The sequence below is a fragment of the Podarcis muralis genome, chromosome 1 (assembly GCF_964188315.1).
Source record: "Podarcis muralis chromosome 1, rPodMur119.hap1.1, whole genome shotgun sequence".
NCBI lineage: Eukaryota > Metazoa > Chordata > Lepidosauria > Squamata > Lacertidae > Podarcis > Podarcis muralis.
Window position 1 is genome coordinate 42401873 of NC_135655.1, and position 17513 is coordinate 42419385.

The 17513-nt window shown below is 46.0% G+C and overlaps 1 protein-coding gene across 1 annotated transcript in view; it reads left to right on the forward strand.

The window, feature by feature from the left end:
• BAHD1 (bromo adjacent homology domain containing 1) overlaps positions 1-17513 on the forward strand; it is a 68224-nt gene that overhangs the window by 45337 nt on the left and 5374 nt on the right. The window contains exons 3-6 of the mRNA XM_028722640.2: positions 8601-8962; positions 10641-10800; positions 13807-13883; positions 17234-17325. Of these exons, the coding sequence (XP_028578473.2) occupies positions 8601-8962; positions 10641-10800; positions 13807-13883; positions 17234-17325 (691 nt within the window). The remainder of the gene's footprint in view (positions 1-8600; positions 8963-10640; positions 10801-13806; positions 13884-17233; positions 17326-17513) is intronic.

Here is a 17513-nt window from a genome sequence, read left to right on the forward strand (position 1 = left end):
GAGAGTTCTTATGGGCCTTCATATATTTAAAACCAAATAGTTTTAAGTGTGGGAAACTTCTGCTGATAGTCTCACATTTCAGTGGTAACCTCATATTTTGGTCTCTGCTTGTTTTATTTCCAAGTGAGCAGCTCAGTCCATATGGAAGGATATTATGGAGGGTGCAGAGGGAAAAGCAGCTGCCCAACTTTTCTAGAGCGCCACATAAAGGTAAAGGGATCCCTGACCATTAGGTCCAGTCGTGGCCGACTCTGGGGTTGCAGCGCTCATCTCGCTCTAAAGGCCGAGGGAGCCAGCACACATGTGAGCCAGTCATGTGGCCAGCATGACTAAGCCGCTTCTGGCGAACTGGAGCAGCGCATGGAAACACTGTTTACCTTCCTGCCAGAGTGGTACCTATTTATCTACTTGCACTTTGATGTGCTTTCGAACTGCTAGGTGGGCAGGAGCAGGGACCAAGCAACGGGAGCTCACCCTGTCGCAGGGATTCAAACCGCCGACCTTCTGATCGGCAAGTCCTAGGCTCGGTGATTTAACCCACATCGCCACCCGCGTCCCCTAGAGCTCCACATATCTGGCTGCTAATATGTGTACGGCGCTGCTGATAACATGGAGAGATCCTGGCTGGTTGAATACTATCCTTTCCCACTAGGTAGAGGAAGGGCAGGCAGTTTGGTGGTCATGCTGAATAGCATACCAAGCTGCTCTTCATCCAGAGGCACTGTGCCCCACAAACCCTTCTCTAGTGCTCTGGTATTCAGAAGAAGCCAAGCAGTTTGTAAAGGGAAGAGAAGGAAACAAAACAAAAGGCAGTTGTGAAGGTTGGCACACAAATGCCACCTGCCCACACACCCTCTAGCCTAGCGACCCTGTTCTCACTTCACATCAAGTCTGAAACTGTGTCTTTCTGTGAATTGCGCCCGTCTGTCTCCTCTCTTTGCCAAGGTGAGGGAAAACAAATCACATTGTGTGCAAACCAGTGCTCTTGCAACAAACTGGTTTGTTCTTGGCTTCTTCTCATGGTTTGTTTGGACAGAAACAAACCACAAAGTCAGGGTAAGCTACAGTTGTTTCAGACCAAAGCAACTTACAAATAAATTATTATATATTTATTTACACCACCCCCTTTCCCCTGACAGTGATGCAACGCGGCTTACAGATAAAAATAAGAACAGCTAAAGGCATGCGAGGAGGAAATAATTAAAAAACCATTAAATGTTGATAGAATTAAAATTAAGACTTACATTTGCCAGGTTTGCATGGCTTAGTATCCTACTTAATCCTAAAAAGAGGGACAACTTTTCCTGGCCTTGATTCTTCCTCTTCACTAGCAACCAAGCAAGTAGCTATTTACAAACCTCTGTTAAAATAGATTACGGCTTGAGTCTAAAGATTCCTGTCAACACGCCCTAGTGGTTGCCATTTAGTGGTTATTCTGTTTTATTCTCCAAGTGGTTTTCAGTGCAGCCTATCCCACTGCGGGGGGTCCCCAGACACTTTGGGGCTAAACTCAGAGGCCTCAGTACATATTGCAAAGTTCTCTTTACAGCCCTTAGTATTCTTATAGAGAACTGAGTTGAGTTAAACAAAAAAGATTCTTAATTCAGTACCACACGCTTTCTCCAGTAGGTCACAACACTGAGTTCTCCTCAGTGTCTTCCCCTTCCCTAAGCTAAAATTGCACTTGGTGGATTGTAGTTCCAACCCCTTTTAAAGCTTGCCTACTAATTTCACACACTTTCAGATCTGCTGGTAGCAGCCGCCCTCCCTGGCCATGCTAGGAATTGACTGTGGGAAGCTTCCATCGCAGGACCTGTGCAGCTGTACCACTGAGTTATGACCCTTTTACAGAGGGATAAGTGGTGTCTTGCCAGTCCCTGGCCCCCAGGATCAGGCCATAGTGCAAGTACATAAACTATTGTGCTGCATGGCGATGACTGGTGACGATAGCTCTCCACAATTTTACCTTACAGAGAGAAGCAGCCTTTTGTAAGTTTGTAAGAAAACTTAAGTTCTGTTTTAAGTGATTAAGGTTACATTAAGGTTTTGTTTTAATCCAGTTTAATGAGGGAAAGCCATGCTTGTTACAGAAAAACAGCAAAAAAAACTTGTTTTTTTTAAAAATAGATAAGTTTTTTTTAAAAAAAAAAACCCTGCTTTAAATAGGGTTTTATTTAATTAAGTCATATTTGCAGTAGAACCATTGAAATCAATGGACAAATTAGTAATTCCGTTGATTTTGGTGGGCCTGCACAGAGTATGACCTCAGTCATACACAACCCGTATGTTCTCGTTTCCTGTGTTCTTACTCGAATCCATGTCAAGAGAAGCCATAGCTCAGTAGGTAGAGCACATGTTTTGCATGCACAAAGCTGCAGGTTCAATCCCCAGCATCTCCAACGTCAAAGGATTTCTCTCTGCCTGGTACCCACAGAGAGCTAAGACCCACAAGCTTGGGTCACTAGAAATTGTTGGAGCTACAACCCCACCATCCTTGACCATTGGGCATGCTAGCTGAGGTCGATGGGGGTTGTAGTCTGAATACCCAGTGATCCACAGTTGGGACAGGCTTGAGCTAGATAAACCAAGAGGCTGGCTCCCTATAAGGCAGTTTCATAGGTCATTTGTTTCAGGTACAGCTTCTGGTGTCTGCATAGCCGGGCTTCATCAATGTGTTCTCTGGATCTTTCCCTTACTGCATGTAAAATGTTGATCCCAACAATTTAAAAATGCTTCTCACTGTTGCTGTGCTAGGAAATTCTGTGTCTAGAATAAAAGCTGCCGGACTATAAAATTCTATATCTGTAATAACTGTTATTTACACAATTAGTCAATAAAGAGGTGTAATTTCCTCTCCCCGAGATGGCAGTTGCCTCTGTGGACATCTCTTTCTGGCTGTGCACAGCCATGCTGTGAAAACCGTTTTAAGATTCGCAGGAAAGGATAGCTAATCCAATTAAACTGCTGGAGGGTTTTAGGTAGATGGCTGAAATGTTTAAACTGGGACTATGGGATAAGATGGGCATTACGATTTTCTCCTGCTCCCGGAATATATTGCGGTTCAAAAAAGAAGCGCAGGAGCAAAGAGCGTATTTGTGTAAATATGTGTGCTACCATAGTGCCATTTTGGTTCTCACCTGGTGGATTTATGTGCCTTCAAAATCTTACCTTGCACTAAAGACTTATTGATTGCATAGCACATTCAGGAAATTGGGGGAGTGCAGACTCTGTAAAAAGGGGGCGGTGCCCTAAGCCACATTGTGTTATGATCAAGAACTTGATTGTAGTTTAGTTGGCAGAACTGGGAAGGTGGTGTAAATATTTTGAGTCATGCATGGGAAGACCTTTAATCAAGTTTTGCCTTTCTTAGAAAGGGATGAAGTTGCTAAAGGAAGATGAGTGTCATTCATAAATTAGGAGGTTTGAGTGGTGGCTAAACATGAGAGGAGCCCTGCTGGGTCAGATCAAAGGCTTATCTGGTCCAGCACGCAATCAGATGCCTATGAGAAGCCTCCCACAAGCAGGTCACGGGCACAATAACACACTCCCACTCACACCCCCCTACAAGTGGTGCTCAGAGACACATTGATCATATATAGCTCTCATTACTAGTAGCCATCAACAGCTCTATCCTCTGTTGGTAGTTGATGGTACTCAGGACTGTATGCAGTCAATTGGTCTACAGGTGCCAATTGGTCCAGTGGCCATTGAAGCCCTCCCCTCAACTGCCTGTCTTTCATCTGGCTGGCACAAACAATCCATGTATCGCCTGTTACTTCTAAGTTGGGTCAGAAGCAATTGCTTGAAAGTCACTTGTAGTTCTTTCACTTTCCCTCAGTCTGGCAAGGAGATTGTTGCAGACATCAGAGTGACTGCCCTCCTCCAGATCCATTGAGTGTCATGGAGCTGGCAGTAATATCCAATAATCGGTGAAAGACCACTGGCAAAATGGAGACTCCTTGCATCAGTCTCCCCAATCCTTGCAGCGAGACTTGCTAGCTGGTCAGTTCAGTGGCTGACGGCACAGATTTGTGCCATGTTGCAGAAGTGGCATGGATCTCTCATGGTATTTTTAATTGTGATATATTTAGGCTATTTCTGCTTTAAAGGTGTGAGCTGGTATTTAGAACTAAGTAAGGTGGATTTACTTTCCGAGTCTTCCATAACTCAGGACAATATCAATGTGATGGTTTTGTGATAACAGCCACCTTTGAACAGCTGAGTCTTCAGTGACGTAATTAAAACATGCTTTGTGCAGAGGAGAACTGCCATTTAGCCTTTTAATGAACTTTTGTGGGAATTTTTGTGCTGGATCAGATCACCTAACTGAGCTTTCTCCCTCTGCCGTTGGCAGCCAGACGCGCCAGAGAAGATCAGAAACAGGTCATAGAATCATAGAATAGAATCATAGAATCATAGAGTTGGAAGAGACCACAAGTGTCATCAAGTCCAACCCCCTGCCAAGCAGGAAACACCATCAGAGCACTCCTGACATATGGTTGTCAAGCCTCTGCTTAAAGACCTCCAAAGAAGGAGACTCCACCACACTCCTTGGCAGCAAATTCCACTGTCGAACAGCTCTTACTGTCAGGAAGTTCTTCCTAATGTTTAGGTGGAATCTTCTTTCTTGTAGTTTGGATCCATTGCTCCGTGTCCGCTTCTCTGGAGCAGCAGAAAACAACCTTTCTCCCTCCTCTATGTGACATCCTTTTATATATTTGAACATGGCTATCATATCACCCCTTAACCTCCTCTTCTCCAGGCTAAACATGCCCAGCTCCCTTAGCCGTTCCTCATAAGGCATCGTTTCCAGGCCTTTGACCATTTTGGTTGCCCTCCTCTGGACACGTTCCAGTTTGTCAGTGTCCTTCTTAAACTGTGGTGCCCAGAACTGGACACAGTACTCCAGGTGAGGTCTGACCAGAGCAGAATACAGTGGCACTATTACTTCCCTTGATCTAGATGCTATACTCCTATTGATGCAGCCCAGAATTGCATTGGCTTTTTTAGCTGCCGCGTCACACTGTTGGCTCATGTCAAGTTTGTGGTCAACCAAGACTCCTAGATCCTTTTCACATGTCAAAACAGTTGTGTCAGTCCCTCGTTGCCACAGTGTCAGATACTCATAGATGCGAACACTCAAGATGGAAGTTCCACTTCTAGCCTCTTGGTATCTGTGTTCACCTAATCCTTTTGTTTTAAAAGCCTTTTATCTTAGCACTTCAGCCAGCACAGTATTTTGTGCTGGTGTGTTGGATATTCTGTTTAATGCAATGTTCAAAGTATTTTGTCCTGACTTAAATCTATTGTCTGACAACTTTATTGCATGAGTGCAGTCTTGAGACAGTGACTCCTTTCTTCCCGTCTCTCTGTTCCCACCCATGAGATTCCAAACTTCTCCTGTTTGTTCTCCCTTCCCGTCCCAATCTAAAATGCTTGATTCATTGCAGCAAATTGAGATTTCCTTCTAGCTGCTTGTATATTTTTACTTTTTTCTTGTTTTTTGCATTTATATCCCACCTTTTTCTTAAAGGTGGCCTACATTGTTTTCTCCCTCTCCATTTAATTCCCACAAGAACCCTGCGAGGTAGGCTAGGCTGAGAGGGAGTGACTGGCCCAAGGTCCCCCAGTGAGCTTGATAATCTTTGGTTGCTTCCCTGAGTCATGCAGGAAGCTAGAATTCATCCCTTACCTCTTTGTGTACTGAGACATAATGCTAGAGAACTATATTTCAGGAAGGCTGGTTCTAGGTGGGTGATTTATATCAGGCTTCCTCAAACTCGCCCCTCCAGATGTTTTTGGCCTACAACTCCCATGATCCCTAGCTAGCAGGACCAGTGGTCAGGGATGATGGGAATTGTAGTCTCAAAACATCTGGAGGGCTGAGGTTGAGGAAGCCTGATTTATAGCATCATTATTTGTGTATGAAAGGACGCGGGTGGCGCTGTGGTCTAAATCACAGAGCTTAGGACTTGCTGATCAGAAGGTCGGTGGTTCGAATCCCAGCGATGGGGTGAACTCCCGTTGCTCGATCCCTGCTCCTGCCAACCTAGTAGTTCGAAAGCACGTCAAGTGCAAGTAGATAATTAGGTACCACTACGGCGGGAAGGTAAACGGCTTTCCGTGTGCTGCTCTGGTTCTCCAGAAGTGGCTTACTCATGCTAGCCACATGAACCAGAAGCTGTATGCCGGCTCCCTCGGCCAGTATATCAAGATGAGCGCTGCAACCCCACAGTCGTTTGCAACTGGACCTAATGGTCAGGGGGCCCTTTACCTTTGTCCATTTGTGTATGAAGGGCTCATTCAATCACAAGTCAGCACCCGAAGTGTTAACAGCCCAAATGCAGGTTTGTCCAGCTCATTGAGAACTAGATTTGAGATACAAAAAGTGCTACAACTCCCCAGGAGAAGAGACCCTCTCCAGAAAGCTCCGTTCCATTTTCTGACTTCAGGGATTCTGCACTGATGTTTTTAACATATCAAAAGGCGGGGCCACCACAACTGAGGGAGCCCTGGAAAGGTGGCTGTGCCTGTAATAATCAGGTCATTTAAAGATCTTGTCATATTTTATTAGCTGTCCTTGTTTTTACAGCTGTGGCACTTGCTTGTTAATACTCCCAGCTCTGAGGAGGGAGGACTGCTTCCCAGCCTTGTTTTACAGCTTGCAGAGTGGGAGGCAGAGGGCAGCAGTTTCCCACAGCAAAAAGACTCAGCCGTGCTTTGCTTCTTTAGATCGAAATCAGCTGTGGCATTGATTCTTCTAATTTGCTGGGATTTCCAAGGCTGCGTACGTAGGGGCCGCTACTCATCGCAGCATCCATTTCTGTGAACTTCCTCACTTATCGGAGGCCGACTGAAGTTGCTCCGCTGACTATTCTGAAAGGTTCAGGCCAGGGCTTATCTTCATGTTCGGAACTCCCTTCTTGCAGTGTTGGTCAGGTCATGAGCTGGGGAATCATAGACTCCTAGAACTGTAGAGTTGGAAGGGATCCCAAGGGCCATCTAGTCCAATCCCCTGCAGTGCAAGAATATTTTGCTTGAACCCATGACCCTGAGATTAAGAACCTCATGCTCTACCAACTGAGCTAGGTAAGCACCTTTCCACCGATGTTTACTCTTGCCATTCAAAAACGTCTTTGTGCCGAGGCGTGTTTGGCTGTGACAGCTGGGATCCCCAGTCCCACATAGGAAGCAGCCTTTTGCATTATTTTGGAACAGTTGCGATACGATAATCTTTATTGTCACTGTCCCATACAGAACAACAAAATTGAAAAAATCTACATCAGACATTCCAAAACCAGCAAGCCTGCTATCCCAGCCTGGTTAACGCCTAAAAACCCTGATACCCCATAATTGAATACAATATGCTCACATAGAGACTACCTTACACTGCATTTAAAACCAAAAACGCATTTGGATAGAAACTGTTTCTCAGGCAGCTAGTCCTAGTCTTTATAACCCTGTACCTTCTTCCAGAAGGCAGAAACTGAAAGAGATCATTTCTGGGGTGTGCACTATCCTGCACTATCTCTGCAGCTTTCTTATGACACCTGGAAGCATAGATTTGATCCAAGGTGGGAAGAGCGCACCCAATTATTCTCTCCGCAGTCTTTACAAGCCTGGACAGCATTGTTTTTCCCCTGACCATGCAGCTCCCAAACCACACACACAGACCATAAGTAAATACACTCTCAGTCATTCTCTGTTCTAACTTTTCCAAAGAAACTGAAGCCCCTTTTGCATGCATTCTGCCAGGAGGAACCGCTGGTGTTTTGGTATTGCTTTTATACTTGACTTGGTAGGTAGACCAGAAATATGGCAGCAGCCCCCATGCCACTGATATTGCAGCTGCACACCCAAGAGGTTTGGATTTTCTGCATGTGTGGCAAGCAGAAGAGGTCTTCTCATGTGAACTGTTACTGAATCATAGGGATCTTCCACATTTTCTTCTGGTTGCAGGAGATTTCTTGGGGGTGGGATGAGAGCTTTCCCCCTTTCATCTTCTGTTATTTTCATTCAAAATCTAATAATATGGCGCAGGTAGCCCCTCTGGGACACCTGAGGCAGCAGTAACTATGTAGGGACTAGGGAGAAGAGCATCTGATAGCATGGGGAAGTACAGGAATCTTTTCCCTGGAAGACCCATTTTGCCTTCTATATCTCAGTCAAAATGAGTTTTTACATTTACTTCCCTCCCCCCCCCCCACTGATAATTACAAGCTAAAATCTTGCCCTTGAAAGAGAAAGAAGGTGCAAGGAAAATGAGACTTTGGTTCTTGAGGTTGAAAACTTGTTCTGACAATTTTGGCACCGGGCAGTCAAGTATTTTGAACACTGAAAATGCTGCGTAAATACTGTGGTGGAGGAGGTGAGCTGGGCAGAAGCAAAAGGTATTTTTTTTATGGAGCCAGGATGTCATTCTTCCTGCTGTTATTCTGAGCCTGACACTTGGCTTCCGACGGTAATATTTGTGCTTAGTCATTGTTAAGGAGGGCTTTACAGTCGTGCTCTCAGGAACCATCCCGATAATTTCTCCCTTCTTCCGACAAGCAGTGCCTCACACTATATTTTGCTTTCCCTCCCTCCTCATCTCCTTGTAGACAGCTGCAAGTCTCTGGACCAGCTGAGCCTCACAATCCCTGTGGCAGGGCACCCTGTTTCACCTGCCCACCCACTCTCAGGATGTCCGGTACCAAGTGTGCCACCAGCTGCAGAACCTGTTCCTCACTTGCAGACGCCCAACTCGGAGCCCCAGACTATGGCCCGCGAGTGCCCACAGAGCTCCAAGCCTCCCAGTGGCTCCAAATCAGGCCTCCGCAACACCGCCAGCTGTTTACATGTGTCCGACAGCAAAAGCGTTGGGGGACACTCTCACCCAAAGCAGCAACGGATCAACCGGAGAAGAGCCACCAATGGCTGGATACCCATTGGAGCAGCCTCCGAGAAGGCTGTCTATGTTGTGGTAAGCAGCCTGCCAAAACTGCGGGTTTTTCCCCAATAATGAGGTTTGCTTATGATGGGGCTTGCTTGCTGGCACCTTCAATATACAGCTTTAGGTGCCAAGCAAAAACATGCCTCTTTAATTGGACCTTTGGCTGATTGGCATCCAGTGCCCTTTTAAAATGTGTTGGGTTGTTTTTGTTGTTATGTATTTTGTGTTTTTATATTGTTTTATTGTGTTATTGTGTTTTATATTGTTTTATGTTGTAACCATCTTGAGACCTGTGCGTATAGGGCAGTACAGTCGTACCTTGGAAGTCAGAACAGAATCCATTCCGGAAATCCGTTCAACTTCCAGAACATTTGGAAACCACAGTGTGGCTTCTGATTGGCTGCAGGAGGCTCTTGCAGCCAATTGGAAGCCGCGGAAGCCTCGTCGGTCGTTCAGCTTCCAAAAATAGTTCATAAACCGGAACAGTCACTTCTAGGTTTGCAGCGTACGGGAGCCAAAATGTTCGAGAACTAAGCTGTTCGAAAACCAAGGTACGACTGTATACAATTTTAATTAATGATGATGATGATGATGATTGACTTTTTGTGCCCTGCCCCACCCTGCTCCTGCTTCTGCGTTGAAAAAAAGTACCAGTGGAGCCTTGTTAGGCTCCAACATCTTTCATCATAGAGCATCCTTATATTACCGTATTTTTCGCCCCATAGGACGCATCAAGTTTTTTGGGGGGGAAATAAAGGGGAAAAAATTTTATTCCCCCCCCCCCCAGGTGCTTGTGGGGCCGGCAGTGGGGAGAAGCGCTCTTCTCCCCGCAGCCCGCCTTCAGACCAGGTCCAGGGACAGCAGGGAGATGCGCTGCGCCTCCCAGCTGTCCCCGGAGCTTGCGGGGCAGGCAGTGGGGAGAAGCGCTCTTCTCCCTGCCGCCCGCCTTGAGATCAGGTCCGGGGACAGCGGGAAAACACGCTGCCCCTCCCCACTGTCCCCGGAGCTTGCGGGGCTGGCGGCGGGGTCTCCCCGCCGTCAGCCTCCAAACCACTTCGGGAGACAGCGGGATGGCGGCGTTCCGCCTCCCTCTGTCCCCCGACCTTGTGGGGCTGGCGCTGGGGCTCTCCTGAAGCCTGGAGAGCGAGAGGGGTCGGTGCGCACCGACCCCTCTTGCTCTCCAGGCTTCAGCGACAGCCTGCATTCGCCCCATAGGACGCACACACATTTCCCCTTCATTTCTGGACGGGAAAAAGTGCGTCCTATAGGGCGAAAAATACGGTATGTAGGACTGCCCTGTGTTGTGTTTTACTGCAAAGAAGTTTAAACAGATTCTTCTCCCGGGGATGTTAAGCCTGCAGCCAGAGTGCTGAAGTACCCCCCTTTTTGCAGAGCTGCTTTCCTTAAAACTGGTGTGAACAAACTGAAGTTGCTTGAAGATTTCTTTTCTGGGTTTCATAATCATTGCCTTTCATCTGAGCAGCATGTTTTGCTTCTGAAATTAACCTGCTGGGAGGAGAGAGATGCATCCTGCTGTTTTGTATGCTGCAGCTTCTCCATGGGTTCCTCTGGCAGCGCAGACACACCCTTTCTGGCAGAAAGATTTCTGCTTGGTGTAGGTGGATTCAAGGAAGCTGGCGTCTGCTTCTCAGCATTGTTTCCCTGCCTCACTTCTTTCCTCGGCGCTCTCTCTTGTCAATATTTGTAGAACGAACCAGAGCCAGCTGTTCGCAAGAGCTACCAGGCCGTGGAGAGAGATGGAGAAATCATCCGGGTCCGAGACACAGTCCTCCTGAAATCTGGACCACGAAAGAAATCGATGCCTTATGTGGCAAAGATATCAGCCCTATGGGAAGACCCCAAAACAGGTATTGAATGGGTAAATGACTGCCATCTCCTTTGTAGGCAGTCAGGGAGAAATGGAATGGAAGGTAGCAAGTGATGGATGGCTTGTAAATGCATGCACGCACACACCCACACCTACCCAGCTAATACTGAATTTCTTTATCAAAGAACTAAAGAGCTAGAAGGCCTCCACACCTCTGCCAAAGCCTCTGTAATTTATTAATGATTCCATCCAAATTAGAAGGAAGCAGAAGGCCAATTATGTCAAAGTTCCCCACGGGGCAACAAGTAGGCTTAGCAGAACACGTTAAGGAAGTGAATTGTGAGCCCACCATCTCAACAGAACCGAGCCACAGCAGCCACAATAATATCAAAGCAGCGCTCAGCCCAGTGGAACAGGAGATCTCAAAATAAAGCAGCGTCACAAGGACAGCAGCCCAGTTAAAATCTTTAAAAATGTGAAAAGTTGGCGGTCAACAAATGAGTTTTCCATGTCCCTTTAAGGGCCTGTAACGATGTAGCCAGCCGAATCCCAATTGGAATAGTTTCACAAACGTAGGGTCACTGCCGAAAAAGCTTTTCCCCTTCTGTCGGCCGGCTGATGGCTCACACACGGCAAGTTTCTGAAATGGCTCTCAGCACACAGGCAGGCTGATGAGACTGAAGGCAGTCCTTCAATAACGTGGCCCCAAACTGTTCAGGGCTTTAAAGGCCAACAAGAGACATTTAAATTTGGCTTAGAAATATAGTAGCACTGGCAGTGTAACTGGAGCAATAGAAGTGGTGCCAGTTCCTGGGCACCTGTCTTTTGAAACAGTTGGAAGTTTCTGAACTGTCTTTAAAGACAGACCACAAAGGCACCGTACGGCAGTGATGCTCTGGAAACCTTACATCAGGTGTGGGGAACCTTTGGCTCTCCGGATCATGCCGAACTATAACTCTCCTCATCCCTTTGTACTGAATGGGAGAACACTTCAGAGGCTTCTGTAATTATCACAGAAAGAGCCTCTTATTTAGTGCTCGGGGAGTTCTTCAGCCTCCGTGGCCAGGTCTTCTGCAACTCCCATATTCAAGGCAATCAGTTGGTCATCCCTGAATTGCATCCTATGTGGGACACAAGTGCATCCATCCCATTTCAGGGAATTGCATCTGGCTGGTGGCCCTCTCTGTTGCAGAGACAGGCGAGAAAACCTATTTAATTATTTTGTACTAGGGGCTGCTGCCCCATTGCCAGTCTTCCCTTTGCACCCCCCTCTTCCCCCATCCCTTCATAGCTTGCCCCCCAACCCCCATTCCTGCAGGCTTCCTTCTCTTGGCCAGGTCAGCCAAGAGTGTGTGAAGTGAAGTGAAAAACCTTATTCCCTTCATTTCCCTTCCCTTGCGAGCAGCAACAACAACAACAAGGGGGGAAGTACAGGAATGCCTTTTCTCTTACTGCTCTTAATTCTAACTGCAAATTCTGGCTCTTGCCTCAAGCCACATACTTGGGGAATGTGCACCCTCCAAACAGTTGCACTGTCTCTCTACTGATCATAACATCTGAGCAACACCTGCTGCCATGTGATTCTTTCAACAGCCAGAATCTCAGAAGCCACTAATTAGACTAATGTTCTTTATAGTTTGCATTCTGGGAAATAGCGTCAAACTCTGGTTTCTGCCTGCTTTGTAATCCGTCTTCTAGCAGCTAGGATCATGCCGTGGGAACAAAAAGGTGGGAGCAAAAAGCAAAAGTACTGTGTGGGAGCAAGGTGGTTTCTCCCAAGGGGTGGTTGGGTTTTGAGGTGAAGTTTCTTCATTTGCTGAAGATGACTCAAGACTTAAAAGTTGAATGGCATTAACTTTAGTGGGGAAACTTACATATACATGGGAAGCAGTTGGGGGACGAGCAAATAAAGATTACTTTGTGGGAGAGTGATGGGATTTTACCACCTTTGTAAATAATAAAACTAAGGATTTATCTGTTCCTTCACAACATATGAGGGTATCTTAAAGTAAAGTGCTATTTTGGTAGATTTACTATATTTTGGCACATGTTTTGCTTCACATTTCTTTGCCACACTTGCCTGTTGAGGAGTAACAGGACATTCTTATGACACTTTGAACCAAAGGGCTGTTGGTTGGAGGAGGAAAGGAATTAGTTTTGTTTCAATTAGTTATTTGAGGGTAGTATAATAGCGTGATGCAATTGTATCAGCACCCGCTGCTTACGTATTTATTTATTTATTCTTGAAAACTTAACAAAAAAAATTTCAAAAAATAAAAAGTTACATTCCAAACGCCAATAGTAAAAAGGGTACGAGGAGCATCCAAACCTTTTGGCTTCCTAAAGAAGAATGCTGTGCAATTGTCCCAGAGTGCCTACAGCTGAGGCTTTGTGTGGCTGAGAAAGCGGTTTGGAATTCTAGAGCTCTCTAATCCAGTTTTAGTTCAGCCTCTGGTTCCCTGATGATGTTGGACTTTAGCTCCTATCTTGCCCTCCCAGCTTAGCTCAATGGTCAGGGATCATGGGAGCTGTAGTCCAATCCATATGGGAAGTCAAGGTTGAAGAGCATTGCTCAGATAAAGCTTCAACCCACAACCATGTTGCCTTGCTTTGAAACGGCAGAACCACCACCCTGTTTGTAGAAGCTGTTGGTTGTCGCTCGTGAGACAATCTGAGCAGCCGGAAGGAAGTCTAAACAGGCTGACCCAAAGCTGCAGTGTAAAGACTGAGCTGACTAGAACAAGTCATTCAATCCCGGGCAAATAATTAACTGCTTCCATGACTGTTAATTTTGTGGGTGAAGACACGCACAACTTTTTTCAAGTGGGGAGTGTCACATAACTTACTTAAATATTTCTTAATGAGCCTTCCTGAGACGATTCCAGAGTGGTGCAGAAATGTATGAGTATGCACAACTCTTATTTCTGCCATGAAGTCAGGCTCACCTTATAGTCGAGGGAATGCTGGGAGCTCTCCTTCTTTTGCTATGTCTGTGCTCCTGCTGATGTGCGAGATTTCTTTGAAAACCTACCTTGTCTGCTTCCAGGGGAGCTGATGATGAGCCTCCTGTGGTACTACAGACCAGAGCACACTCAGGGAGGCCGCAATCCTAGCATGCATCAGGTGAGTTGAGTGTGTCCCGTGTGGTGGTTTGTATGATCAGGTGGGGATCATTGTGTCGTCATTTTCTTGCAGGGAGAAGGGAGAGTGATTAACAGGTGCTGCCTATTTCAAAACATTTGGAATCTTCTAATAATCTCATAATATAATCATAATAATCTAATAATCTGGGACGCGGGTGGCGCTGTGGGTAAAAGCCTCAGCACCTAGGGCTTGCCGATCGAAAGGTCGGCGGTTCGAATCCCCGCAGCAGGGTGCGCTCCCGTTGTTCGGTCCCAGCGCCTGCCAACCTAGCAGTTCGAAAGCACTCCCGGGTGCAAGTAGATAAATAGGGACCGCTTACTAGTGGGAAGGTAAACGGCGTTTCCGTGTGCGGCTCTGGCTCGCCAGAGCAGCGATGTCATGCTGGCCACGTGACCCGGAAGTGTCTCCGGACAGCGCTGGCCCCCGGCCTCTTAAGTGAGATGGGCGCACAACCCCAGAGTCTGTCAAGACTGGCCCGTACGGGCAGGGGTACCTTTACCTTTACCTTTTAATAATCTCATAAATTGGCAAGTAATCTGAGTTCCGGTGTAAAATCATCCCTCTACTGCCTCATTCAGAACAGTCATGATTTTACAGTCAACTTGTTGTTGCTTTGGAAGTGTGCCGTTACCTCTGTGAAAATCTTTCCCCTTTTTGAATGCATGCAAGTTAAATGTGCATAAGTTGTGAGTTACCTGTACGGTTGTACCTTGGTTGCCAAACGCCTTGGAACTCGTACGTTTCAGCTCACAAACGATCGAAAACTGGAATTGAGTGTTCCGGTTTTCTTTTTCTTTTTCTTTTTTTTAAATTCTTTTTATTGAGTTCCATATACATAGCCAAAAAAGGAATAAATAAATAAAAAGTGTTCCGGTTTTCAAACAATTTTTGGAAGCTAAACATCCGGCGCAGCTTCTGCAGCCAACCAGAAGCCACGCCTTGGTTTTCGAACAGTTTGGGAGTCAAACGTACCCCCAGAATGCATTCTGTTTGGAAACCTAGGTACGGCTGTATTTAGAGAGACGTTTTTAAATACTAGATTTTAAAGATCTGCACCTGTTGCATTTCTCCCTTCGCAGGCAATTCTTTTATTGTACAATAAATACAAAGGTGTTTGTTATGGAAGGTTTGATCATCTTCCCCACAGTTTAATAGGTCAATTGCACTTTTTTGAGCAGCAGCAAAAACAAAAATGCTCTCCTTGTTTCTTCAGCACCAAAAAAACGCAACACCCTAGAATTCCTTTTATCAAACTAGTTCTAGCTATGTTGCCCTGCTGACAGGATGATTCAGCCACTCCTGATTGCTTCATATCTGTTCTAGAATGACACAGGGGGAAAGAGTATGCTATTGCTTGCCTTTCAAGTTAAAAGAATACTTTAAAATTGTGTGGGAAAGAAAGGAGGAGTTTGTGAGGATAAGGGAGGCATCTGATTTGAAGAGTTGACAAGCTGGTTCCAGAAACAGAAAGAAGAAGAATCTTGTATATTGGTCCAACTTCTGCAGTGATTGGAAAGGCAGTGCAACCTTTTAAAATGCACTTGAATGTCTCTGAGCCGACAGTTCTGTCTTAGTTAACAGTTCCATGTAAAATATAAACATTAATATCCAAGCCCCAAAGCTTGCAGAGTAGCAGTGCTGTTAAAATGGATTCCAGTTAACATTTTCTCAAAAGGGAGAAGCAAAGCATAAGGGTCAAAAAGCACTCTATGGTATCATTTATAAAAACTATTTTGCAACATAGTGGTTTTCTTACTGGCTGCAAAATAACATGAAAAATTACATTTACTCTAGGGAGTATAATTCTTCACAAGTTATTCTACCTATTTCTGGCAATATACCTCCACTGCCTTGGGTGGTATCTTGAGTAGAAGAAAAGGCTGAGTAAACCCCACATAAATCTGGGAGTGAAGCCTCCAAGATGATTAGCGCTTTGTACTCCTCCTTCCGGCAATTCCTGCAGCCAAGCTGGTGCCAAACGTACTTCTCTGCTTTCCTTTGGACTGTATTAGTGAGGCCATAAAGGGGGGTGGGTCTTGTTGTCTGGGCAGCCCTGGACCTCCATAAACACTGCCCAGGTTTGTGCCCCAGGGAGGTCACTTTGGTGCTGCTAATACAGCTGTTTGACTTCACCCCCAGAGGTGAAGACCTCCATTGTCTATCAGGACAATCAGATGCCAGCAACCTTCACGTGAATCATTTAAATGATAGAATTTTAGTAAGGCTTAGAAGCCTTGTGGCTGTTGAGATTAAATGAAGGCTGTAATCCTGTGCACAGTCCTGCTGGCCACATGACCTGGAAGCTGTCTGCGGACAAACGCCGGCTCCCTCGGCCAATAAAGCGAGATGAGCGCCGCAACCCCAGAGTCGGCCATGACTGGACCTAATGGTCAGGGGTCCCTTTACCTTTTTAAGTATATCATGCAACTCACCCAGGTGTAATAAGTTAGGAAGAGGGGGAAGGAATTACTGAAGAAATCTAAATTAATACAGACTCCTTATTTGTCCAGTGATGGAGAGGCGATACCCATCCTTCAAGTTCTTACAGAACGTCAAGTTCCTTACCAAAAGAGGCCACGTTCCCATAATTCTCCATCATGACATCTTTATACAAAATCCTTTGGTCCAGACCAGGGCACCCTGGCTTTCTGTGAAATACACGGCCACATCTTCAAAGGTCACAAGACTCTACAAGGAGAGAGAGAGAGAGAGAGAGAGAGAGAGAGAGAGAGAGAGAGAGACCTATGGAATGTAACATAAGCAGTCAAGTACAACATTTCCTGTTTGCCCTGACTGGACACACAGGTGGAGGTTACTCCAGCCAGGAGGACTTCCTGTCACACTTGGTCTGGAGCATCCTCCCCCTGCATGTGATCAGGTAGATTGGTGTGACCCTGTGAGACATGGGATCAAGAGATTAATTTTAATTGGACTTGCTCCTTAGTACCCATACGTTAAGATTGGGCAGTTTAGCTCCCAGAAAGTTAAAGGAGAATCTCAACAGCGAATGCCTTATATAATCTAAAACTACCTTCACCAAACTGGTGCTCTCCAGGTGGTGACTTTGGGTTCCAAACATCTGATGGACACCAGGTTTGCAAAGGCTGGTCTAAAAAGACGACAGCTCATAGGTTCTACTTGGAACAACACCTCATATGTGTCCCATGAGAAGTTGCCTCACAGCCTACGTTCAAAGTGGCTGGCAGAGAAACATGCAGGCATGATGTCTTAGCAGGCCAGAGACAAAAGTATGCACAGGACAACTGCCTCCCCTGCGCATGAAGTTTTGCTATGCATTTCTACGGTTCCAACTGTGTGCTCTCTTGCAGAATGAGATCTTTGCATCCCGACATCAGGATGAAAACAGTGTTGCCTGTATCGAGGAGAAGTGCTATGTCCTGACCTTTGCAGAATACTGCAGGTAGGTGGTGCTCTTACCTTGCTTTTGCTGTTGTCTCAGAGTTCCAGAAAGGCACTTTCCACGCTTTGCTTTGCTGCATTTGCTGATGGGTGTGTTCCTTCTCTCTCTGCCTTGGCATTAATCATGCTTGTCTGGGCATCTCAATCCATTTTCAGTTGGTTATTCTTGGTATGTCTAGGAGAAAAGAG